This window comes from Rousettus aegyptiacus, unplaced genomic scaffold, assembly GCF_014176215.1.
Source record: "Rousettus aegyptiacus isolate mRouAeg1 unplaced genomic scaffold, mRouAeg1.p scaffold_m13_p_7, whole genome shotgun sequence".
Classification (NCBI taxonomy): domain Eukaryota; kingdom Metazoa; phylum Chordata; class Mammalia; order Chiroptera; family Pteropodidae; genus Rousettus; species Rousettus aegyptiacus.
Genome location: NW_023416310.1, coordinates 85,293,198 through 85,318,867, shown reverse-complemented (window position 1 = coordinate 85,318,867; position 25,670 = coordinate 85,293,198). Strand labels below are relative to the sequence as shown.

The 25,670-nt window shown below is 40.0% G+C and overlaps 1 protein-coding gene across 4 annotated transcripts; it reads right to left on the bottom strand.

The window, feature by feature from the left end:
• Positions 1-235: 235 nt before the first annotated feature.
• HAVCR1 (hepatitis A virus cellular receptor 1) lies at positions 236-25,670 on the bottom strand. Of its 4 annotated transcripts, none has more exons than XM_036223992.1 (12): positions 25,514-25,670; positions 21,650-21,707; positions 19,553-19,891; positions 18,159-18,248; positions 17,283-17,372; positions 15,902-15,991; positions 13,579-13,668; positions 10,533-10,631; positions 7,487-7,542; positions 5,767-5,878; positions 4,957-4,993; positions 236-2,790 (listed from the first exon to the last, which is right to left on the bottom strand). In XM_036223992.1, exons 1-12 carry the CDS (start codon positions 25,523-25,525, stop codon positions 2,679-2,681), a joined length of 1,185 nt encoding a protein of 394 aa, XP_036079885.1. In that variant the 5' UTR covers positions 25,526-25,670; the 3' UTR covers positions 236-2,678. The 4 variants fall into 4 exon arrangements, with proteins under 4 accessions (XP_036079885.1, XP_016022586.2, XP_036079886.1 ...); XM_016167100.2 differs by having other exon boundaries at positions 21,650-22,945; positions 25,514-25,669; XM_036223993.1 differs by lacking the exon at positions 25,514-25,670 and adding an exon at positions 22,096-24,532.

The window sequence follows — 25,670 nt, the reverse complement described above, 5'->3', positions numbered from 1 at the left end:
CTCCCTTTCTCCACAGCATTAATTGGTACCAGCATTGATGGTTTGGGTGGGGGCGGTTCTTCTCTACTAGATAGGAGCTCCTTGGGAACTGGAGTTCAGGGTTGTTCTCTTCTCCGTCCCCAGCACCTAGAGGAGTGCCAGGCACACCTGACCCTCCCTGCCCTTGGCTGGGGAGTCCACACTGACTTGAAGATGCCTGGCCCTGATGAACAGATGAGCCCAGAAAAGAAGTCAGTTTTCAAAAGGAAAACGAAAATCACATTTATTGGACAGTGTGCATATAATGAAACTAGGACAGCCTCACACTTTTGCATACTCACGAAATTATCTTCACAGCCAGCAGTGAAAGATTGGTTCTACTACTTAAAGATGTATAAAAGTTCCCAAGTTTAAATATATGGCTTAATTACACCTGTGTCCCAATGTCCCAAGATAGACTGTAGTAAATAGAAAATTCGAAACATTCTACAAGATTGATATATTTACAAAATAGAATTTAATATTCACCAATACCTCCTTTTCCTTTCTTCTTGGTTACTGACAATTATTTTCCATGGCATAAAATGAAAGAAAAAATTACCCAATAAAGCTTTCCATAAAAGAAACATTATTCAAAGAAAAAAAAAAAGATGTTCTATGTAGCAAGGGACTAACGAATGCAACACTTGAAATTATCTACTGAGCACTAATGCTAGATATGCTAGTACCACAAACTCAACTGAAAAAACCCACTTTGCATTTCTGTAGTGATTTTCACTTTGCAGACTTTCACAAGTAACATGTCATACGCTCTGAAGTAGGTATGGAAATAATGATCTCTAACAGATGTAAAAATGTTGGCATAAAGAAGTTTGCCCTAATGTCATCAGTGTTATTGTTAAGAGCTGGGATTAGAACTCAAGTCCTGGTTCCAATTCTGTGTCACCTGCTTTCTCCAGGCCCCTGCATGTTATGTCACAGAATGCTGCTGGGGCAGCTAGTAGCAGTCATTGTGCTCATGGGTTTCAAATATGTTTTGGAAATGCTGGTGAGAACAAAGTTAACCAGATTTCGTTAATGTGCCATCATAAATCTCCAGGAAAGGTACAGGGAATAAAGCAGGCATCATAAATCCAAAGCCCCACAAAAGTCACAAAGTAGGTAACAAACATGTGCATGCAGGCAAGGCAAGAACTGGGGTGGCGGGGGAGGGGAGCGGGGCGCTAAGAGGAAGAGATGCCATCTAATGGGGTCCTGACTGCATCGACTACAGTCCAATGTTGCCAGGACATTCCAGAGAAGCTGAAACCTGGGCTTTAATCTGAATACTCCATGTTTATGTACATTGTCTTGAATTTAAAAGAAAAACACTATAGTTTGTACCAAATTTATTAGACCAGTCTAGCTTTGCCTCAATTGGGAACCTAACACAATGCATAACAATCTCATTTATCCATATAACCTTTATTCAGTGGTACTATTAATTTCTTAGAATTCTGCAGACTGCTCTCTTAGACCATAATGGTTTCAGTAGCTCTGAACCACAAGCATGAGTTATTTCAGGGTTAAATCAAATTGAAACTAATATCCGGCCTTGTTAACTCTTCATACAGAAATATTTCTGGTGGTTAAAAGTATCCTTACCTTTAACTTTTGTTTAACTCTCTTGGCAAAACCAAAAATTCAATTGCAGAAAAGGAATAGCACTGAAATTGATTTGATATAAAAACAAAAAACTTCATCCTTGCAAAACAATTTTAAAAATCAAAGTCATTTGGGGACAATTTAGAATTTCAGTGATATGTGCAAACTTACTTTTCTAACTCAGAAAGTCTTTTTCCCTATTCTCTCCGTTTTTTCCCCTTTTATCTATCTCTGCCCTCCATCATTCTAAAAATTAGTTCAGATTCCCTGACGGTTGTCTACATAAGTGCCTGAGCTATGGCACAGATGTAGCAGACACAGCGTACATGTGTTAAGTCACATGGCAACTGATTTTCTTACCCTGCGATCTACTTGGTCCATACACTGTCCCAGCTTCTTCTAACTGCTACAATACCCATCCTGGTCCCAGGGAAGGCACTAACCTTATGTGTTCAGAGCCATTAAAAAAAAAGACCTACTGGTGAGATCACACTGGCTTAATTTCCCTATGAGGGAAATAAAAACTTGTGCATTGCCATGATTTAAAAACCTTGGGGGACCTCCAAAGAAATGTAATACTTGGAGTTGCAAGATAAAAAATAAGAGATAATCATGGAATGCTTCCAAGTCATTTAAGTACCAAATCAGATTTGTTAATTTTAAGTCCTGATTAACTCTTTGTAAGAGCTTTGATGACCAAGGTGAAGTTTTCTTATCTCCCCATTGGAAATTCTTGATGGATGCAGGATTCACAATAACTAAAGAGCATATACATCACTAAAGTGTTCATTTCATATTTGGGAGAGAGCTCTGCCATGACCAGAAAGGCTGACCCAGTTCAATATAAACAACGAGGACTACATTACTAATGAGGCTGACTACACAAGTAGAAGAGCTAGACACACTCTACCCAACACCATTGACATGGGCAAATAACCAAAAAAAAAAAACCAAAAAACAAAATCATCCTGGAGCTTAAAATGACTCTGACATGCTGTTACATGGTCACTGTCTTCTGCAGTTAAGGGCACGAAGCCCTAGAGAGCCACTGGATCTTAATGCGTGTTGTAAATGTTGTTGTCAAAGTAGATATTCTCATCTGCTCGGTAATGCACCCCAGCTGCATTTTCCAAAGCTTCATTCTTCACGTCATTCGACGAAACCTTGCTACAAAAAGAATAACACGATAAGAGAAAAACAGACCACTTCAAAAGTATGGGCAGCATGTTTGCTTACGCTCAGTTAAGACTGGGTATTGGCACCTCCCAGAGCCCCTTCACATAACCTATGGAATGAACAGAAGCCTCCAGAGCTGTGAATATTAAGTTGCGGAATAGTGGGTTAGGAAGCAGGCAGACCCTAAGCGGTATTCAGCAAAAAGTCAGACTAGTCTCCTTTAAGAGTCTCATGTAATAAAATACAAAAATTAGTATTCTAGAACAATAATTAGATATCAAATTAAAGTGCTAAATCAAGATGCATGTATTCCCAGAGGTGGCTAAGAAATGGTTGGCTGCTGTTTTTCCAACTGTGAACTCTGACATCTTAAAGGGGTTATTGAATCTATGATGTGGTCTATAGACTGTATTTAAGATCAACAAAGAACACAAAATATCAGAGCATACTGGATGTAGTAAAATAGTGTTGTTTCACATAAGCATGTATTGGATCATGGTATCAAAATCTTACTGTGTCTTAATAGTCAGAATTTGAAAGACATCTGTTAGATGACTTTTATAATGTATACACTCATACATCAAGTGTATAGAAAGGTTATGCGTAGTTTTTATATGGCTGCTTTCTAATTTGTATATATATAGCAATTGTTTTTATTACACAAGCCTGCCCAGAAATGATGTGTACAGCTTTGATCTTTAAATGCATCAGTCACACAGCTGTGAAAATAGCTTAGGTGTTAATAGCTCGAAATGAGTCAGCATGATGTAGCTGCCAAAAAAAAGGTCATGAGGAAATGCTAATTTTTGTGTTTTTTTTTCCTTTCTTACATTTTACAATATTTTCTACAGTAAATATTTTTTTATTAAGTAATAGAAAGTAGATATAAAGCAAATGTTAACAGTGTAGGACAAAAATCAAGTAAAATGATGCTATATTCCATGCTTTTCTGTCCCTAAGGAGTATTTTTTTTTCTTCTATTCTTGGAAGCGGACAGTCAAAAAACTTCCATAAGTATGGGATTTAGACTCTAAAAGACCTATGATTGAGTCTTTTACCTGCTGTGTGGGGTGTCCTTGGATGTCACTTAGCAGTCCTAAACCTGTTTCCGATCTATAAAGTGAGAATAATAGTGCCTGTCTCACAAGTTTATTGCTGTGAAGGGCATGATTGCAACAACCGAAGCCAACATTTATGGATCACTTACAATGTGCTGGGTATTGTTCAAGGCACATTCTATGGATTGGCTCATGTAATTAACTACAACAGGGGAAAGACTGTGTGCAAACATCTGATGAAAAAGAACTAGAAATAATGAATGGCAGCCTCAGAGGGATTGATTTTGAATCGAAGGAACACCTTGCGTAAAGCCCAAGCCGAAATAAATGAAGCAGGCTACTTGGAACTGCAAGTAAGCAGTGGCTTCATACCATTACAGGTGTTCGAGCAGATGACCACAAGGCCTGGATGCAAGTAAAAGGGACTGAACTGTTAACTGGGCAGTAGGCTGGGTTTACAGAAGTTGTGAATTCAAATGTCTATGAGACCCAATAAGCAAAGTAAAGGAGCAGAGCAGGCTGGGGATGGAAGAACAGGGGATGAGGGCACCGTGGAGACCTGGAGGCACTGGCCCCACCACGGTGCTGTTGGCCTTCTTCAGCCTGGAGCTGTCTCCCTGCAGATCTTTGCAGAGGTGCCTTCTCCTCCTCAGGGATCACTCACACAGTCCTTTGACCCTGCTCTACATTGTCCATGGTATTTGTCTAGAAGCACTCAAATGACTCTGTTTATTTGCTTGTATGTTTCCTGTCTGTTTTGTTCAAATCTTTGGAATATAATGGGCATTTGGTAAACTAAATACTAAATGAAATAAAGACACAAACAACTCATTCAAATGTTTCAAATAAAATTTGTGATTTGGTTCCCTTACTCGAAGACTTTGGGTTTGAGGTACCCCTTCATGACACATTCCAGGGAAATACAGAAAGCTAAGAACATCACTGGAAGTTGTGCACAGCAATGGAGACACATGTTAAACTAGTTTTCAGGATCCAGGGTATAAAATGGAAAGGTCAGGAGCAAGAGGAAAGGGACAGAGCAAAATTGCTTTAGAGAAGGAACACTGAAAGGCATGGACACAAACCCTTTCTAACTTACCTTATTTGTAACACCTTTTTTCTTGTGCATAAATATTCTAAATTGGGGAAGAGTTGAAGAGAAAATTAAACATGTCAGCCAAAGAACTCATTAGATTTTTTTCCAAACAAATATATTATTCCTGTTATTACTTTAATATGAACAAATTCTGTATAGAGCCAGAGCCTAAAAAAATTAAATTTGGAAGAATATTTTTAAAAAGGGAGAAAAACCCAACTCACACTAGGCTCTTGCCTGATAATTTCTTTAGGTAACTCCTTTAAAATAAATACAACCCAACCAAACCCCTTAGTGCAAATTATTATATGTTCATTAACAGTTTAGGGTAGTCACACACATGCCCCAGCTGACCTTAATGCTATTATTAATACTTATATTTTATTTCTAAAAATCGATGATTGTGGTTCTTTCCTAGAGGCTGGTTACACACACACACACACACACACACAGGTCAATGGTTACTTTTTATAACCCTTTCTTCTACTCTTACCCTGAAATCTACTTCCCTGCCAGTGGTAACCCTTCTTCGGTTAAGTGAGTTTTGTAAAACTCTCAACATATTATTCTTCACTTCCAAATCCCAACTCTACCCAAGAAACTCTTATTTCTTCATATTTAATTTCTCCTATAGACAGTTTAAATTTCATTTTTCCCCTTATGGGCCAATATATTTTTTTTTAAAAGTAGGGGGTTATGAAATAGAGAAGTTATGTTAAATCAAAATTACATGATCTGTGGAGCTGCTTAGACCAAGGCGGTTGATGTCTAGAACCCTCTCTGTCCCCTTAGGCACAATCCTGAATGACTTACTTTTGGTAATTATAGCAGCCAAAATAGTGAGCAATACGACGGCAGCGACAGAGATTCCAATGTAGAGTGCCTCATTGGTGGTCAGTTGTGGAGTTGGTTCCAGACACGCGAGCTAAGGACACATCAGAAGATGGAAAAAGCATGTTAGAGTTATGGGTAGAAAATATTTCCTAAGATGATAGCATACTCAGACAAGTTCATCTTTATTGGCCCTTGGCTACTCTAGACCATGAAGAAAGGACGAGACCAAATAATCTGAGGTTGTAACCATGGTGAAATTCTAAGACAATTCGAAATGCAATATGTATTTGGGGAGGTGGAAATATCTTATATATTGCTTGGAGTGGTATTTACATAGATACATACATTTATCAAAGCTCACTGCAAACTCCAAAGGGTGTTCTTTATTATATGTAAATAACCCCCCCCCTTTTTTTTTTTGGAAAAAATCACTAAGCTAAAATACATAGCTTAATAAATACAACCTACTATTTTATTAGAAAAGAAAAAAGCAATATTTATTTATATGCAAGTCGACAGGGTGATACTATCTGATGCTGTGTGCATGTGCTCAAATATTAATTTGGTCCTTAATACAGCCCTTATGTTTTTAATGTCACTTCAAGACTCTATCTATGTCTATCTAAATGGACCTGAATTCAGCTGCCTATGGACATGGCCCTGATGAACAATTAACTTAAAATTCTATGCAACTGGGTAGAATATAGAATTTTGTTTAAATCTCCAGGAGGTGGACCTACAGGGTCAAATTGTATACTTCATGTTTTCATCTTAACATCCTCAGACTCAAGGCTCAAAAAGCTCACTATTTTGCTACTGCCCATCATGAACTTGCTTCTAAATTGCCTCTGCTTGTTGCTAAACATTCTTGTCCAACAGGTAACTCAGGTCAATAACAATCTCACCATTTGGAATGATTTTTTTTTTTTTTAATTCAGCATAAACCTGGCCAGAGAGTAAGATAATAATCACTTACATAGTAGCAGTTCTGGGGTTTAGAAGGTATGCACAAATTCAGCCCACATCCATCAGGGTCCATGCCATGGGAGTTGTTAAATCACCCCACCTTGCATGACTTGAATTTCTTTTACTATGACCCGGCTGTCATTTCTCACCACTTGTGACCAGGATTGATACCTTAATAAGTCATCCTGTGTGGAGGTTAAGGTATAGAAAAACTCAGAAGTGGCCTCCAAATTTCTATATAGCATGGTGTTGGGTTGGAAAGGATATTAGAGGGCCTGTATTTGAGCATGCACATTACCACTTTCATAATATTTCTGTGTGGAATGATCACCAGGCCACCAGAGGCACTTGAAACATGTTATTCACCAAATGATGACCGGAGTCTTCCTGGATATGTTATGTTAACTCACTCTGCTTGAATTAATTCATTCTTTTTGGTCCAATTTTTGGCCAGGAGAGAAAGTCTACAGTATGTGAGTGTATTGGTGTTCATGTGTGTCGGAAAAGTTATCACTCATCAGGTATCTCTATCAAACTGGTCTACTCGTATCTAAATGAACTTTTCAAATTAATTACAGTATCCTTAGTTAAGCAACAAATCCTTTTCTTCCTTGTCTTTTTACTAAAAAGAATCAACCTCTGGGCCAGTCTTACAGAAGGAATCTCTAAATAGAACTTGCTTCCAGGGAGACATAGAAGTGAATCTGGCTAAGAAAAGAAGGAACATGCTCACAGTTCCATTGTGTTGCCAAACGCCATCTGAAGGCTGTGCCACAGCGCCACTCCCATCTGCTCAACAAAAAGGAAAATCAATTAGAATTACAAAAATCATTAAATTTTCGCTGCAGACACTAAATGTATTCACATTAATTTTTGGTAATGGGTGAAAAGCTGAATAATAATATGGCCAAATGTGTCAGGTTACAAGACTTATACCAAGTTGCTAACGTTTATTGGTGTATCCTATAAGGTTGTATTTATTAACCATTTTGCATGGACCCTGCGAAAATGGACCCCACTTTACTTTTGAATGGGAGAAAAATGCATAACATACAAAATTTTACTTTCAATTTTAGGGGCACAGAGGCATTCTTGGAACTAAGTTTAAAATGCCACTTGAAGGTATATAATCGATATTTGTATGCCAGCTAAGAACCTGGTAATGAGATCCCAGAGACCATATACACAGCTAAACATCAAACTACTCTATTAGGAATGGACAGTATGCTGGTTTTACATTCAAAATGTAAGTAAAATTAACTAAGATTATCTAAATCAGGAGGCATATACCTCCTACATTATAAGCCAATGGGCCTAGATACTGATCCAGAAGACCTGTAGGAAATACTTGTTATATCAGCCATAAAGCCAGTATATCATACATTACCTAAAAGCCTAATATAAGAAGACATTGTTCCTTAACATTTAGAATGTTCAAATTTTAATAGTGCTTTGAAATATCTATTTTGTAACAGAGAATATATTGCTGGCCTTCCTAGGTCAACTGTAGAATTCTCTTTTTATTGAATATTAACACTATACTAAGCACTTTACAACCTTATGATGATTTCCTTAGACCTATTTTATAGATAAGGAAACAGACCTGGAATGGATAAATAAGTCTCCAACTCTAGTAAATAATAAGAGCCTCTGCTCATGACCCATCAAATGAAAACACTACAAATCTTTGAAATTCCTTACTGACAATGCCAAGGTATAGAAATTCAATGGTAATAAATTGGAATGATCATATCCCTGTGTATGTTTACATTACTTCTCTGTTTACATTTTGCTCATTCTGAGACTGCTTTTAGCCTAAGGCACTACTTAGGTTTAGGCTATGTTTCTCATTTGTATTATAACCTTAAGTAAGTCTTTTAGGTCTAGAGGATGATGTGGTAAAAATTGCATGAACTTGAGTCTGATGAAATTTGAGTTCAGTGCTGACAATGTCCATTAGGAACGTGACCTTGGTCAAGGTCCTTTGCATGCATGTATTTGTGTATGTGTGTGTGTGATTCTAGCTTCTTAGCTTGAACTACAGCAATAAGCTGTTAATATCACCCATCTCATAAACTTGTTCAATTAGATGGTGCACATAAAGCACTTCACACCACTCCAGATAAATATCAGCTATTACTACATATTATGATGTTACAATAGAAGGTTCAGTGCAGGGAAGAACATCGCGCAACGTCTATCCAAGCATCCTGCCCTTCTATCAGCAGGAACACCTAGTGAGGAAAGCCACAGCTTACCCATGGCCACGCAGCTAGTAACTGGCAGAGGAACTTAGTGCTGTCTCGAAAACGAAGCCACAGGGCTTCTCTAGTCTGGTAATGTCAATAAATAAGGTCTGCCTTAAAGAATTAAATGAGATAACTTGTGATGCTTTCCTGGCATATACACTGTCAAAGGCGGGTGGCAGGCCATGTGGTGACTGAAATCTCCAAACCTAACATTCTTTGCTTCTCTGAGGCTTCCGCCCACAGAAAGCTGATAGGCACAGTGAGGATTGGGCTCTAGAGCCTCAGATACACCGCCAAGAAGGCAGCAAACACAAGTCATGGGGACACGGCTGCTCCAATGTCTATTCTAGCCCAGAAAGCTCTATCTTGAACAGGTTTTAGTGAACATGAAATTTTGGAGAATGATTCCTCACACCCCTAAAAGTGTGGGTGCAGCTGGTCCCACTGCTATTACCTTGTGTTCTTATCTATTTTCACTATGTTTATGTGTCTAGAAACATTTTTCATTAAGGATTCCACTTTCAATGTCACCATTATGAAATCCCAACTGAACAGGTCCCAGTCTGAATCTCACTGCAGGTCTATTTTAAATTAACCAACTTGAAGAAATATTTGGCAGAAGATAAGCCATTCAGGGCCCCCTACAGAGTGGCCACTCCTGAGTACAGTGAGTCATACACATGAGGAGTCTTGCAAGGTTTGACCTTGTTTGGATGCAACACAAGTACAAGGACACATGGCCAGCTCTGTGTTACAGAGGGGTTCAGCATGTGGTACTCACCACGCTTACCACTGTGGGTAACAGAGTTAGCTGGAAAAGATGACGGGATTCAGTATCACCTTTCTCCACCACAGGAAAGACCTATCGATCTTACATTTGAGAGAAGAGAGAGTATATAGGACCTGCCCAAAATGGGGAGAATGGGGAAGACGTTTTGAAGGAGAACAGCAGATTCTCAGAGGGGGATGCCCTCAACTCGTTTCAAAGTGTCATTTTCAAGCCTGGCAAGGAAGCAGGGAAGCCTCCTTGATACACTAGGCTCTGAAGCTGAGAAGAAATACAAACATGGATGACTGGTGATTTGGATTATTACTAGGCAAGCCTAATAAGAAGTCTGGAGTCAAAACTGATTTGTTTCATTTAGAAAAATAGAGATATGCATATAGATGTTCCCAAATCATGCAAGCTACCTATGCTAGTCACGTATATGTACTATGGACATCTAAGTAGTAGTCATAGTTGCTATTATATCTGTCACTCTTATAACTTTGTACCAAGATCTTTATCTCATTTAATCCTCACAAGGATTCTACATGATCAGTGATGTTTCTTCCCTTTTACAAATAATGGAAACAGATGCAGAGAAAGCAAAACTTTTGATTGAGTCGCATCGCTGACTGGAGGGGTCAGTGTTGGCACTCATGTTAGATCTGTCTTATTCCAGAATATGTGCTCTCAACAACACAACCATGATTATCAAAATTTAAGTGCCCAGTAAAGAAATTTCATCAGGAAAGAAATGAAGTTACCTGTTAGGCAAGAGTTCGACTGTAAGCTGGTCGTATATGTTTTCTGTGGAGTGGTAGGCTGGGTTTCTGTTGTCTGCACTGGAGAAGATGAAGTATTTTCTGGAATGAAAAAAAATCAAAGAGCTGTGTTCTATTTGTAGAGAAAAAGTCCCACCCCTACAAAAGGAGACAACAAGACTAAAATCAGAAATTACCTTCAGCTCTTTTTTTAGAAATACATTCAAAGATGTCCTCGAGGCAATGCACTATCATGTAGGTATTTCATAATATGAATAAATCTGACCTAGATAATGATCTGGACAGTCAACTAAAGATAGAATTATTTCATAGTTTTTATACTCCTAGCTCTTTAAATGCATAAAGTCTACAATAGTGCACTTATGTAGGACACCCAATTGAGCTTTTATCCATACAAGTGACATTTCATTTTTATGGAACAGGGATCTGGGAGTTTGCACTAACCTGCCCTCTCTCTTAACAACAACTCCAATCTGGATTTTCTGACCTTACTTAAGTTCCCGATTATCCATTCACACATCTTTCCACAGGGATGCACATATTGACCTGTACAGGATACACTCACAATATTTAATTCCTTGAAGTCTCTTCAAGGTGAATATATTACCCAGTGTCTCAGCCTTGGTAATGATTCACACCCTCAAAGTAAGGTTCCCAGTAGACCTCGACCCTGGCTCTTTCTGAAGTCGCATGTGGTCATTTCTTTTGTCAGACTGACTTCCTGTGTTGTCTGACTCATCTCTTTTTTCTCCCCAAAAAACCTCACTCAGAATTCTCCCACGCAGGGCTCCATTTCCTTTTCTTTCTTGAAATCGGTCCTTTGTTTTCCATCAAATATCTTACCTTCGCCACAGAGTACGTCACTTCCTCTTTATAAGATCTTAATATTCCAACCCCTTAGGGCACCACAGAGTTTTAGAGCAAATAGTGATGCTGACTGGATAACAATTCTTAAACCTGGGCTTTTCATTGCCTCTCGTTGGTCTTTCTGTTTCTTCTTTCCTACCAAAATCTTCACATTTTGACATCACCCTTTCTCGTATTCTGAACTGTTTCCCTGTCTTCCTCTTATAGTCTAACCTGTTGCTCTCTTTAGGAACTAAGAACAAGACACTACAAGAACATCAGATGACCAGAGTCTCTCCAATTTAGATTTGTGTGAAAATACCTCCCAGGCTTAAATTCTTTCCTAAGTTTAGGTCTTCATGGGTATCCTCCTTTCTTCTCCTGATCCTACAACCTTACATCAAACCATCTATGTATATTTTAGGCAACTAGCATGTGCCAGGGGCTCTGAAAACAGACAGGGAGTGGTGTAGAGACAAATGTCTGCACTGAATTAGCTCCAGTGTTCAACTCCATCCTAAACTCAAACTCCTTAGGACACTATCAGGATAAGGATAAGGCTCGATGCAATAAATAATACAATTCATATTCCCCAGGTGCTCACACAGACATTAAACCAACACTTTTATTCTGAATCTCTGCTTAAAACAAAGTAAAAAACATGTTCGCCAAAACAATTCCACTATTCCACACACTTCTGCAGACACAAACTAAGTCAAACTAAGCATAAAGAAACTAAAGCAACAATGAGAAAATTAACAGATTCTCTAGTACGTTCAGCCACCTGGAACAAAGCTGGTTTTCCTTACAAACTTTTATGGCTCAAAAATTCAAGTTTTAACCTGAAACCCTCTCTTCCAAACTCAGTTCATAGACCAAAATGCCTTACAGCCTTCCTGGTTAAAAATACACATAGTTCAATGGGAGTCAAGGAAAAATCAGTATGTTTCATTAGATATTTCTGGCTAAGAACTGTGACATCACTCTTGCTCCTCAGAATCTAGAGCCACATCAAAATATATAAGAGTTTTGAAGGCTGTGAGAATCTTCAGTAAAAGTTATCATTTCAATCTTACAGATAGAAGGTTTTAATATAAACTGGTCCTCAAGATGGAAAGCTATTTCTCCACTCATACTTCTAATTATTCTCCATTTGTATTAAATCTAAATCTTAACTATCAGAAATTTGAAGTGTGACCCACATAGCCTGAATTGAAAAAATAAGGTATATGCCAAATTGCTGAATCTTCAAATCTGATCTTTAATAGTATAAGGAGTATAAATAGTAAAAATCCTTAAATAATGTTCAAAGTATAAACATCTTTAATATTATGCTACATATAAAGTAAAAGATGCTAGAAGCAAAAATGTGTAAGTCACTAACTGTTATGAAAAGAAAGGATAATTATACAAAGTCTTTTTCAGTGACAATGTCAAATCTGGATAAATTGATTCAAACATAACCTTGGTGCTCATGAATGAAGGCACGGACCATGATGTATAACCAGAGTCCCATTTCAAATTAATGAAGACTGACTTCTGACTCAACTACTTTCTATCCATATGCCCAACAACGAATGAACTAAGACTCTGGGCCTTGGTACCTACAACTATAAAATAAAAATGAATCCAACATAAAATCTATAGAATTGACATTAGAGTTAGGTAACACAATTCCTTAAGGACTTACCATGAATCCTGTTACACAGGAGAGGAGTAAATGTTTACTTACTTCAATGAAATCTTATGCTGAGTGGAGGGTCTGAGTTCAGAGAGGACTAAAGGACCTCCACTCAGAGCTCCTGTGAGGGCAGAATCTCATTAACCTGAACCTTGTTCTCAGGCATTTCCTCTATTTTCCTCATAAACATGTGCTCAAAAGCAAAACATCCACACCATCGTCATTAGAAGACAAACATCAGTGATCTGAGGTAGGTTGGCTAACAATGAATCCTTTTGAGAATCATTTTCAAAAAACTACAAGTCTCCTCACTCTGAAGACAGTTACAGGTACAAAGGGAGCATATAACACGGCACAGAAGTTCATGAATCCTGTGAGGCCCACTTTGGAAACCCATGGAAGAACCCTACCCTATGCTGTACCTCTGCCGTAACACAATGCCCTGGGTGGTCTGCACCCTGTCATTAGAAGGCCTCTGGCCTCAGAAACACATCGCTTTACCTGTCGTGAGGTTCAGTGTGGTTGCTGGCGTTGTAGGGAGAGAGGTAGAGATGTTAGGTGATGTGGGAACATTGGTGACCTCAGGTGGAGCTAGAATCAACAGAAAAGCAAGGACTAATCAAGCAGCAGAAAACCAGGACTTTGTGCTGAGCCTGTACATGAACTCAACCAATGGGACCGACCCTAGGCAGAATGGGGCTCTCTAATCTCCACTCCTTGGCCCCCCATTCTTCCCCTCCCTCCCCAAATAATAAAGGAGAAAACCTAATCAAATTGTCTAATGAACTAGTTTTCCTTAGTGGTAAAGTTTCCCCACAAAGCAGCCAGGAAACTATGAAGGAAGATGCAGGTGAGGAAAAGCTCTAGAGAAGGTTAAAGTATGAACTCAGTCTATGAAAACTGCTAGAAAACTTAAGCAAAGAAAGTGGTTCTTGGACTCAGCCATAAAAGAAAAAATGAAACCTTGCCATTTCTGACAATACAGATGGACATAGAAGATATTTTGCTTAGTGAAGTAAGTCAGACACAGAGAGACAAGTGATCTCAATACATGTAAAATCTAAAGAACAAAATAAAAAACCAAGAGAAACACACTCATACACAGAACAAACAGATGGTTACCACATGAGAGGGGATTGAAAAGCTGGGTAAAAAAGGTGAAAGAATTAAGAAGCATAAATCGATAGTTACAAAATAGTCTTACAGATATAAATTACAACATAGGGAATATTGTCATTAATATTGTAATAAGTTTATAGTACCAGGTAGGAACTAGATCAATTAGGGGATCACTCTGTAAATTAAGTAAATGTCTAACCACTAGCTGTATTCCTGAAATGAATATAAAGTAATATTGAATGTCAACATCAATTGAAAACCAAAAATCTTTTCTTTAAATTGGTTAATGGAGGCAGAGAGTCACTTAGGCTCTGTTATGGATCAACTTCCCACTGGATAAAGCAGTGGCCTTGTAAATGCCTGCCTATTAAGGAATCGTAGGCATGACAAAAGTCTCCTACAAATTCCTTTCCATGTCATTTCTTTTTACATTCAACCAGATAAAAATAATTTTTACAGTTCCAAGATGTGATCATAACCTCTTCTCCACATGCCGCCTTCTACATTTGTCTGTGGAGTTCAATCTCATCGACCTCTGTGAGCCTCTCTGAACTGCCTCGCAGACATAGTTTGCCCAGAGTTAACTGTTTTCTCCATCTCGCTTGAATCCTTATCTTACTCGCCTTCATGTAGGAGACAAGTAAAGTCCAAAACTTGGAAGAAGCTTTACAGAATACAGTTCTCTTAATTAAAAAAAAAAAAATACATAGCTTACTAAGGCAATAGGTACTGGGTTCTATTGTGAATATACAACCTCTGTGGAAGGAGGTTCATTAAGAAAGAGGTACCAGAAACCAGAAAATCCTCAAGAATCCACCTCTTTCAAATGATATGAGCATTAGGATGCCCACGTGAAGACGAAAGCATTGTAAACAACCCAGATTTCTGGGGTTCATGAAAATCTTAAAATCATCTAGCGAATAGTTAGTTATTGAAACACTAATATTTTCATATTGTAAAAATATAATTTTATTTTTTAAACAAACAATGTTATGTTATGATGTGATATATGCTTCAAAAAAAATCCCAGATACTGTGTGTGCTGGAACCACCTATGCTTAAACAGCGTATATGCAACAAAATTAAACCGATGAAGGTTAAAGTAGGTGATACACCTACCTATCAGTGCCCACAACTATAAAATAGGACTGAAACACACCTACAATATATAGGGATGCCATAAGGCTTAGGTAATATAATTCTTTAAAGAGCTTAAAATGATTCCTGTAACACAGGAGAGGAGTAAATGTTTACTTCACTGAAATGTTATGCTGAGTGGAGAGTCTGACTTCAAAGAGGACTAAAGGACCTTCACTCAGAGCTCCTGTGAGGACAGCATCTCATTAATGTGAACCTTGCTCTTGGGCATTTCCTCTATTTTCCTCATAAACTTGTGCTCAACTGGGACAAATCCACACCACCATCATTAGACGTCAAACATCAGTGGTTTAAGGTAGGTAGGCTAACAACGAATCCATTTGAGAATCCGATTCAAAAACATTATGAGTCCCCTCACTCTGAAGACAGTTACAGGTACAAAGGGAGCATATAACACGGCACAGAAGTTCACGAATCCTGTGAGGCCCACTTTGGAAGCCCAGGGAAGAACCCTACCCTACGATGTACCTCTGCCTTAACACAATGCCCTGGGTGGTCTGCACCCTGTCATTAGAAGGCCTCTGGCCTCAGAAACACATCACTTTACCTGTCGTGAGGTTCAGTGTGGTTGCTGGCGTTGTAGGGGGAGAGGTAGAGATGTTAGGTGATGTGGGAACATTGGTGACCTCAGGTGGAGCTAGAATCAACAGAAAAGCAAGGACTAATCAAGCAGCAGAAAACCAGGACTTTGTGCTGAGCTGTACATGAACTCAACCAATGGGACCGACCCTAGGCAGAAGGGGGCTCTAATCTTCACTCCTTGTACCCCCTTTCCCTCCCTCCTCGAACCTAGAGTTCTTGTCCTTGGTTAGCTAGAGTCTGACAGGGTTGGGTTTCAGGACAAGCTTGCTAAAAATCAACAGCTGCACTGAAACATAGGTATTCCAGGAGAGTCAGAGTTTTAACAAGAAGGTTACCCATGATTAGCACTGAAGCCCTTTGGAAAGACCAGCCCTTCCTGAAAGATACATGTATTTTCATAAACATCTGTCAAGTGGGGGAGAAGTCCCAGGTCAGAACCTGTCTCAGTCTTATAAGTGGTGAATGACTAACACTTAAACAGTAGTACCCGGGCCAGAATATATACCAGATAAATCACATTCAATGCAGGCCATCCTGAGGGCACACTCCCAGAGGACGAGAAATCCTAATGAAGATTATCTCACACCGACTAGTGTATTGTGGGTCACAGAGACTAATATTATACATTACACGTCTGGCTAGAAGGTAGGCTAGACCATTTAAGGTTCCTTCTCATGTGGAAAGGAACAACAGGTAGAGTCGGTATAAGAGTCAGAGTGGGTATAAGACTTCAAACATCTATTAAAAGGTCTCAGAACTACCCAAATATAGAGCTCTAAACAGTATGAACCCAAACACAACATCTGGCACAAAAGCAGATCAGTGAAGGCCAGAATGAACCATGTATATATATTTTTTTCTCACCAGACACCATTTTACCCTCATAGAGCTTCACCGAATCTGAACTCTACTAACTAAAATAGAACCTTTGTTAGGGGACCGTTGCTTTGAGTTCTTGAGAGATGCAGCTCAATTGGAAATAGGCCAATTATTGCCTTGAAGAGGAAAACAGATTTTTTGTTGCTGTTGTTAACAAATATCTTGAGTGCCTATTACATGCAGGCATTTAAAGGAGAGGTGAGAAACTGTCAGTAAAGGGCCCTAGAGTAAATGAATCCATTTGAGAATCCAATTCAAAAACACTATGAGTCCCCTCACTCTGAAGACAGTTACAGGTACCAAAGAAGCATGCAACCCAGCATAGGGTTTCACAAATATATGAGGCCCACTTTGGAAACCCAGGGAAGAACCCTACCCTATGCTGTACCTCTGCCTTAACACAATGCCCTGGGTGGTCTGCACCCTGTCATTAGAAGGCCTCTGGCCTCAGAAACACATTGCTTTACCTGTCGTGAGGTTCAGTGTGGTTGCTGGCATTGTAGGGGGAGAGGTAGAGATGTTAGGTGATGTGGGAACATTGGTGACCTCAGGTGGAGCTAGAATCAACAGAAAAGCAAGGACTAATCAAGCAGCAGAAAACCAGGACTTTGTGCTGAGCTGTACATGAACTCAACCAATGGGATCGACCCTAGGCAGAAGGGGGCTCTCTAATCTCCACTCTTTGCACCCCCATTCCCCTCCCTCCCCGAACCCAGAGTTCTTGTCCTTGGTTAGCTAGAGTCTGACAGGGCTGGGCTTCAGGACAAGCTTGCTAAAAATCAATAGCTGCACTATAAAACAGGATTGGAACACACCTACAATGTATAGGGTGCCATAAGAGTTAGGTAATACAATTCTTTAAATGAATTAGCATGATTCCTGTCACATAGGACAAGAGTAAATGTTTACTTCACTGAAATCTTATGCTGCTTGGAGGATTCAGCTTCAGAGAGGACTAAAGGACCTCCACTCAGAGCTCCTGTGAGGACAGAATCTCATTAACCTAAACCTTGTTCTCAGGCATTTCCTCTATTTTCTCATAAACGTGTGCTCAACTGGGACAAGTCCACACCATCATCATTAGATGTCAAACATCAGTGGTCTGGTGTGGGTTGGCTAATGATGAATCCCTTTGAGAATCTGAGTTAAAAGAACTTCAAATCCTCTTATTCTGAATAGTTATAGGTACAAAAGGAACAGGGATTCGCAAATCCTGCGAGGCCTACATTTGAAACCCAGGGGAAAACTCTAACCCTACATTGTTATATGCCTTAACACGAAGCCCTGGGTGGTCGACAGCCTGTCATTAGAAGGCCTCTAGGCTCAGAAACACATCTCTTCACCTGTCGTGAGATTCAGTGTGGTTGCTGGCATTGTAGGAGCAGAGGTGGACACCCTAGGTGTTGTTGGAACACTGGTGGTCTTAGGTGGAGCTAGAATCAACAGGAAAGCAAGGATTAATCAAGCAGCAGGAAACTGGGACTTTAGGCTGGGCCTGTAAATTAACTCACCCAATGAGCAACCAATCCCAGACAGAATAGGGCTCTAATCTTTCCTGATCCCAGAATTCTTATCCTTGGTCAGCTACAATCTGACAGGGCTGGGTGCGAGGACAACTTGCTAAAAGTGGTGATCATAATCAGTTCTCCACATTCTGCCTCCTACATCTGTATATGGTGTTCTACCTCACCAGCTTCTCTAGGCTTCCCTGAATTGCCTCCCAGATGAAGCTTCCCTGGAGTCGGTTGTTTTCTCCATATGATTCAACCTTAACTTACTTTTGTTCACATGGGGAAATAGCCAAGTCAAAAGTTGGAAGATCGTAATATAAAATTTCTCTTACTTAAAAAAAAAAACAACTATGGAGATATAGCTTACTAAGGCCATGGGTAGTATTGGATTCTACTGTTGGTATTAGACCTTAGTGGAGGGAGATTCATTAAGAAGGAGCACCAGAAACAAGAAATTCCTCAAGAATTTATTTCTTTTATCAAATGGTAAGGTTATTAGAATGTCTACATTAAGAGGAATAAAATGTAAACTGATGAGATTTCTGGATTTCATGAGATCTTAAAAGCAAATAGTGAACGCTTGTTGGAATGCAAATGTTTTCATATTGCAACAAGGTCATTTGGATGTTTTAATAAGCAGTGCTGTGATATGAGGTGAGATATGCTTTAAAAAATCCAAGGTAGGGCCAAGTATTGGGGCAGAACTAGATCTGCTTACGCAAAGCATATGCAAAAAGATTGATTATTAAAGTTAATGATATATATACTTGACCATGTCTTACATAATATTACCTATTTTCTATGTTTCAAATTCTTGATATTAGCTTAAAATGTGAAGAAAATTCCTCTTATAAATTTTCTAAGACAGCATCTTAGAAAAAGGGCTGTCGATTAAGCTGAATAAGTTCAGCTTGATAAAAGTGTTCATTATATTTCACAATGGAGCAGTTGCATGCTTTTTCATGAATAAACTAACATTTTTGAAACGTTGCTTTAAGAAATAGTTGGCTGACTTAAAAGATCCTCCAGCCTATGGTCTTGAATCAAAGTTGTTCTTAACAATCCATTCTACACAAATAAGTTATTCCGTTTCCCAACAGTTATTAGAAACGAGACTGTAGGAACCTCCTCTTTCCCTAATAGAAAAAGAGAAAATTACTACCAAATGGTAAAAGTCTCTGTTCACTCACATTAAGATATCGAAGGAAGAATTAAAACAAGCTCACCTTGCTTTATCTCCAATAATATGTGGACTTTCTTGTCATTAAACCACCCCGAGTGCTCGACGCGGCAGCAATACGTGCCACTGTCGGATTGCTGTGCATTCTTTATGGTTAAAGACACATTCCCTTTGGGAATGATTCCATTTAGCTCATAACGCATGTTCCTCTGAAAGGTGACACGGTATCCATCAGTCGCGATGAGTTGATCTGAGCATAGGGACAAAGGACATTCCCCTCGGCCCCAGCACATGGTTGTGACTTCACTAGCTGTTGAGTAGGTGCAGGGTAGCGTGACAGGCTGGCCCGCCACTCCGCTTACTCGTACTTGAGAAACTACAGCATCTGTAAATAAAGAGAAAACAGGACACGAGGACGCAATACTTTAATTTTACATTTATTTTCACTTTTTTTCTTTTCATATAGTTTCTTTTGTTTGTAATCATGTAACTTTACATCTTGAATTTTAAAATTTTAGATAGTTTGTTAATATCTTTACCAGCATTTCATTTACTCGATATTTGTAAATACGACATAATTTAAACTTTTTTCTGTACTTAGAATTGCTTCCTAATGGGATAGATCTCTATTAGTATAAAGGGCAGAATATTTGCAGTCTCTTTTTTCCAAATTCCTTTTCAAAATGTATGAACGAATGACACTCCAATTATATATGAGTGCGTATTTCATTCTGTGTTTGACAGGTATCTGCTTATTCATTTGAAAATTCTATTGCATTTAGAGTTTCAATTTTTTATTTTTATTGTAATTTCAAAAACTGCTACTATAAAAGAAGTCACCTCACAAGCCCTCATAAAAATAAGCAGAGCTACTGTTTTCTCTAAAGTATCATCAGCTTAAAGACAGAAGTCTAATAAACTCTTCATCAATCAATTTTTAGAAAATGAGTTTCTAATACATCCAGGAGGAGCTAAGCTTATCAAGTGCTTTAGGGTCAGTCCAAAAATTCCAAGTCGGTACTCCTTGTCATGAGTTGATGGCAGCCAGCACTTGAGCAAGTCCTACTTCCCCTGGTGAACTTGAGAACTTGAGAATATTCCATAAGTTACTAAATTATGCTGCTTAAAACCAGAAACTTTCTCTTGTGGTAGAAATGCCAAATGCACTCAAGGTGGTCCTTAAGTGAAATCCGAGATTCATCAACTAATCATAGTGATTCATTTTTAAAAAATGTTTTTCTAAATTTAAATTACAGTTGATATTCAATATGACATTAGTTTCAGGTGTACACCACAGTGATTAGACATTTACATAACTTACAAAGGGATTACCCCCATAAGTCTAGTACCCATCTGACACCACACATAGCTATTACAATATTATTCCCTATGTCATACTAATCCTAACTAATCCATATTTCAGACTGGGCTATGAGTTTCAGAAATTTTCTAAAAATTAAATTATCATTGTTACATAAGAGTGGTTTTTCACTGGAATCTTATTATAATATTTATTTTTGCCTAACAGAATTTTTGGATTAGAGATATAATACATACTAATTATAAAAACTCGGTTATAGAAGTATTATAAAAATTATATTTCCACCATAATCTCACCTCTAGTGATTGTTGTTTTTTAAATTTAGGATATATTTATTTCTAAATTTTTCCCTATCTCATATAATGTTTTGAATTTAAATGTCTTATTTTTAAAAGAAATAATTGCACATGTTAAAAAAAATCAACTGCACAGAACGGTACAATGAAAAACTGGTCTCTTTTCCATTTCTTCTCTCCATCCCCTCCCACTCCATGATAACACCTTACTATTTCTTACATACAGGTGAGAAGTCCATGCATTCCCAAGTATGTACCCATGTCTTTTGTTGTTGTTGTTTAAACACAAATTTCAGCATATAACATACTGATATGCACGTGCCTTGCTCACCAGCCACAGATTTTGTAACTCACAGCATTTAAGCAATTTCTTTGGATTAAGATTTCAGACTGGCTCTTTGCTCACTAGTTGATCCATTACCTTCCAACAAAGCCCCAAAACACTTCCTTCCCCCACCACACCCACATACCCCCTGTATTCCTCTATGCTCATGCCCTCCAAACCCCAGCCTACATATGCACTTACCTGTCCAAAGTAGTATGAGGCTTGTGAAGGCTAACCAGGGATGCATGATGCTGTCAGCCTAAGGGAAAGAGAAAACAGCCTGCTCGGTGTGTCCCTACCAGATGGAATGGGAGCGAGACTTAATTCTCAGATTGCAACTTTTCCCACCACCCTGACTGGGTGAATCACATGAGCCTGCCTTGCTAAGGATGAGTGAGCATGTACTATGGCTTTAGCTCTCTGTTAGCTCTGGGTGGCCAAGGGGTCTGTACCTCCAATAGACAGGCAAAACCATCCACAGAAGCAGCCCTTTATTCCCCACAGCTCCTTCCCCACACAGGGGGTCCAAACTGACTTCTGATACTCACACAGGAGATGAAGGAGCAAATAGGAAGGAAACTAGAGCCAGGCTCAGTGAGGAGAACATCAGAGCACAGACTAGTCTTCAAGGGTAGAGGTGCACTTACCCTTGGCCTCTGAGATGATAGTCAACTGGTCCTTTGGTGAGTGCAGGGTACCTCCTGCTCTGGGCCACAGTGCTTAGTCCGCAGCCTCACTTACACTGCCAAGTTACTCTATTAGCAAAAACTAAGCCAGAATGCGAATCGCTGAGCCTCACCATTCACGCTATGGAATTAATAACTCAAACTGCATTTACAGACCAATGGCAGGAGAATGTTTCTAGAATCAGAGTCTGGACCACACTCAGTGTGCACACACACAGACCCAGGGAAAATACCCCAAACCTTAAACCTGCTGCCATAAGTAGAGGGCAGAGACAGACTGATAAAAGCAGCAGCCCACCCTGGTCTGGCAACTAACAGAGTTTATTAAAGGAAACTTACATGCGAGGCTCCTCTTGGGTGAGAGCAAGACAAAATGTATCCCCACTGTACTTGGCAGGCACCAAAGAATTATATAGAGCAAAGGGTGGGGATAGTCATGGGGACAAGTCCATGAATGCTAGCTACCAGGTACTGGAAATTACTTTACATGCTTCACCAGGTCAGGACAATGGCCTCATCCAAGAACTGGCATATAGCAGGAGGTAAGGCAGGGGTACTGACTAATCTCAGAATGGACATCAGTTACGATTAGACAGTCTCTAAGGTGGGGGGTTGTGAGAGTAACTTCCTTTCTGGCCTGGGCCCAGCTTGTAGGACAGGCACCAGTCTCATCACAAAACAGTCTCTCCTCCGCGCTCTACCCCTCGTGACAGGCTCTTACAGACTCGCACCACCCTCTTCCTCGAGGTGTCCTGAATGGTCAGCCAGGGGCTTTAGTAGCAGGGAGATAGATCACTTAGTTGCCAATTGACTACAGTGGAGACGCGGTTCACAGCAACAGGAAAGACACATACAAGAAAGGAGATAAAATAAAAGAAGCAGTCCAAGTATTAGTGACAATTTTTTTCCATCATGCTCCCCCAGAACCCAAACCAGTGGTTTACCAGGTCGCCCAGGCCTGGGGCCAGATCGTTTAAGGCATTTACTGGACTTTGCATATGTGCTGTCAAAGAACTATTAGCAGATTCGTCTGGTATAAAAACACAACATTCGGTCCGGATAATGGCACAGGTGCCCCACCCCCACCCCTCATAATGAATTGCCACGTAACGGCAGAAGTCTGAAGACAAACATTTAGTAGGGCTGTGAATTGGGAAATCTCCTTCTATGAGAATGACGCCTGTAGCCTGGCCACATTGTGTAAAACCACACTTGTTGACCAGGGAGAAGTTGTACTCTCTGGCGTAAGGAGGTGAATAGAACTGGGAATGTGCCAGACTAGAGCCCCTTCTTTTCCTGTTCTATGGTGTGTATATCAGTCCATGTGCAGCGGGTCTCCAAAGGTCCCAAAAGCATTAGGAGAGGGGCCCAGCAGAGACTGAGCAGGTCCTGCCCATCCAGGGGTGTGAAGTAACTGACTTAAACTAGGGGAATGTTCCCCTGCAGATTCTACTAAATGGTCCCTGTTTTCAAAACAATAGGGCTTCATGCCCTCATTATCATAGCTCCTTGGTCCATGACAAGTCTAGGGCTTATTGCTGTGTCCTTTGTTTTCCATACATTTATTCTATTTTAAAACAGAGAAAGAAAACCAAATTCTGATTTGGTGTCACCTTACCTTTAGTATTTAATCCACTTTATTACATCTACTTTAATCTCAGAATGTTTAACCAGTCAGAACAAGTTCAGGAACAAGCAGATAGCAGAAAGCGAGGAAGGTTTGGTTTATGTCCAAATGAACCCCAATTCTCATCAGACAATCTCTAAGGGGGTTTATGGAAAGCAACCACCATTCTGGCCTGCATCCAGCTCATGAGACAGATAGCCTGCATCACAAAAGTCTTTCCTTCACACTTGGGTTCAGATTCCATCTCTGCCACTTATAAAGCTGGATATCTCTACGCATTACTGAGCTCCTCCAAACCTTTTTTTCCTCGTGTGTAAAATAGTGCTAAAACACTTGACGTATCTTCTCAAAGGGTTGTTATAATGAGCAAAAAGCTGTGGGTGAACTTTGAAAACTGAACCTAAATATGTATGAATACTAGCCAAGGTTTTTAAAGAATTTACTGAGTAGTGGGCTCTGTGCCAAGCACCTATATATGCATTTTATCCTCACAGGCCCCCTTAGACAGGTGCTGTCATTCACCCCATTTGTGGAGGAGGAAGCTGAGGCTTGGAAAGGGTAAGTGAGCCTAGATTCCAGGTGAGGTGAGTTCAGGATTTACCTACTCAGTCATTTAAATGAGAATCTATTCCCGTGACTTTTCTATGACCAGCGGTTTGCACTTTTTAATTCCCTGCACATGTTTCATCCTTCACCTTTTTCACTAACCCCCTTCCCCACCCCAGTCAGAGAACCATGGGTTTGTTCTGAGTTTGTTTTTGTTTAGTTTTGTTTTTTCCTTTGTTTTTTAAGATTTCACATATAACTGAAAATATATGGCATTTGTCTTTATATGTCTGACTTATTTCACGTAGCATCTAGGTCCATCCACGTTGTCATACATGGCAAGATTTCATTCTTTTTATGGCTTAGCAATATTTCATAGTACATACATACCACATGTTCTTTACCCTTTTAACTACTGACACTTAGGTTGCTGCTTGCGCTGACCTTGAGGGCATCTGGGAGAGGCTGTGTCCTGCTCAGCCAATGCTCCCATGGGGCTAAAGGGTGACTGGGAAAGAGGGCAGGGAACATCAGATCAGGCTATCACACCTGTAGAGCTTGGGGGCAATTGGGAGAGACTGAAGGGTCTCCAAGGCTACACTAAAGAGTCTGGACCTGCTAGGAGGGGCTCCGGCACGGCTAGTGGGCTGGGTGGGACAGGGTCTCCTGGAATCACCACAGCAGGGCAGACAGTGTTAGCTGGGAGAATGGAGAGGGACAGATTTCTGTGCCTGCCTGCACAGGGCCGGCCAGCTGAGTGGGAGGAGAGCTCAACAAAGGAACAGCACCCCCTAAGGCTTCTGTCGCCTGAGAGAGCTCCCACCAATCCCTACCCCTACAGCCCTTGCTCCAAAGTCAGTCAGTTTCGTCCTTCCCTATATGGCCCAGGCAGGCATTTCTGGAACTGCCGCCTCTATGCTGGAGCTTAGAGCCAGTAAGTTTGTGCCGAATCCTCTCGGTACAGAGTCTCAGTCTCCCACACCCCGTCGTCAGCCTCAGATGTATTCCCCACTGGTGCTCAAGGCCAGATATTACGAGGACTCCTCTTTCCAGTACAGGTGCCCCACAGGGAAGCCCACTGTTGGGCTCAGACAGTTGGCTGCTGGGGTTGGGGGGCATGGAACCCTTGCAGCGGAGTTATCCCTCCCAGTCATTAATCACCACGTGGGGGTAGGACATGCCCAGACCACGAGTCCACCCTCCTACCTGTCTCCACATGGCTTCCTCTTTATAGTCTTAGTTGTAGGAATTCTGTTCAGCTAGTGTTCAGCTGGTTTTCCGTGAAGGTTGCTCTACAACAGAGTTGTAATTCTGATGTGTCCCTGGGAGGAGGTGAGTTCAGGATTTACCTACTCAGTCACCT

Bases quoted from the DNA above. Each gene is read 5' to 3' on its own strand.
- HAVCR1 (XM_036223992.1), bottom strand. The intron at 19,892-21,649 runs GTAAGTGCATAT...CTTTATTTACAG, and splicing joins CCTCATACTACTTTGGACAG to ATGCTGTAGTTTCTCAAGTA. The intron at 17,373-18,158 runs GTGAAGAGATGT...TGTTGATTCTAG, and splicing joins CACACTGAATCTCACGACAG to CTCCACCTGAGGTCACCAAT.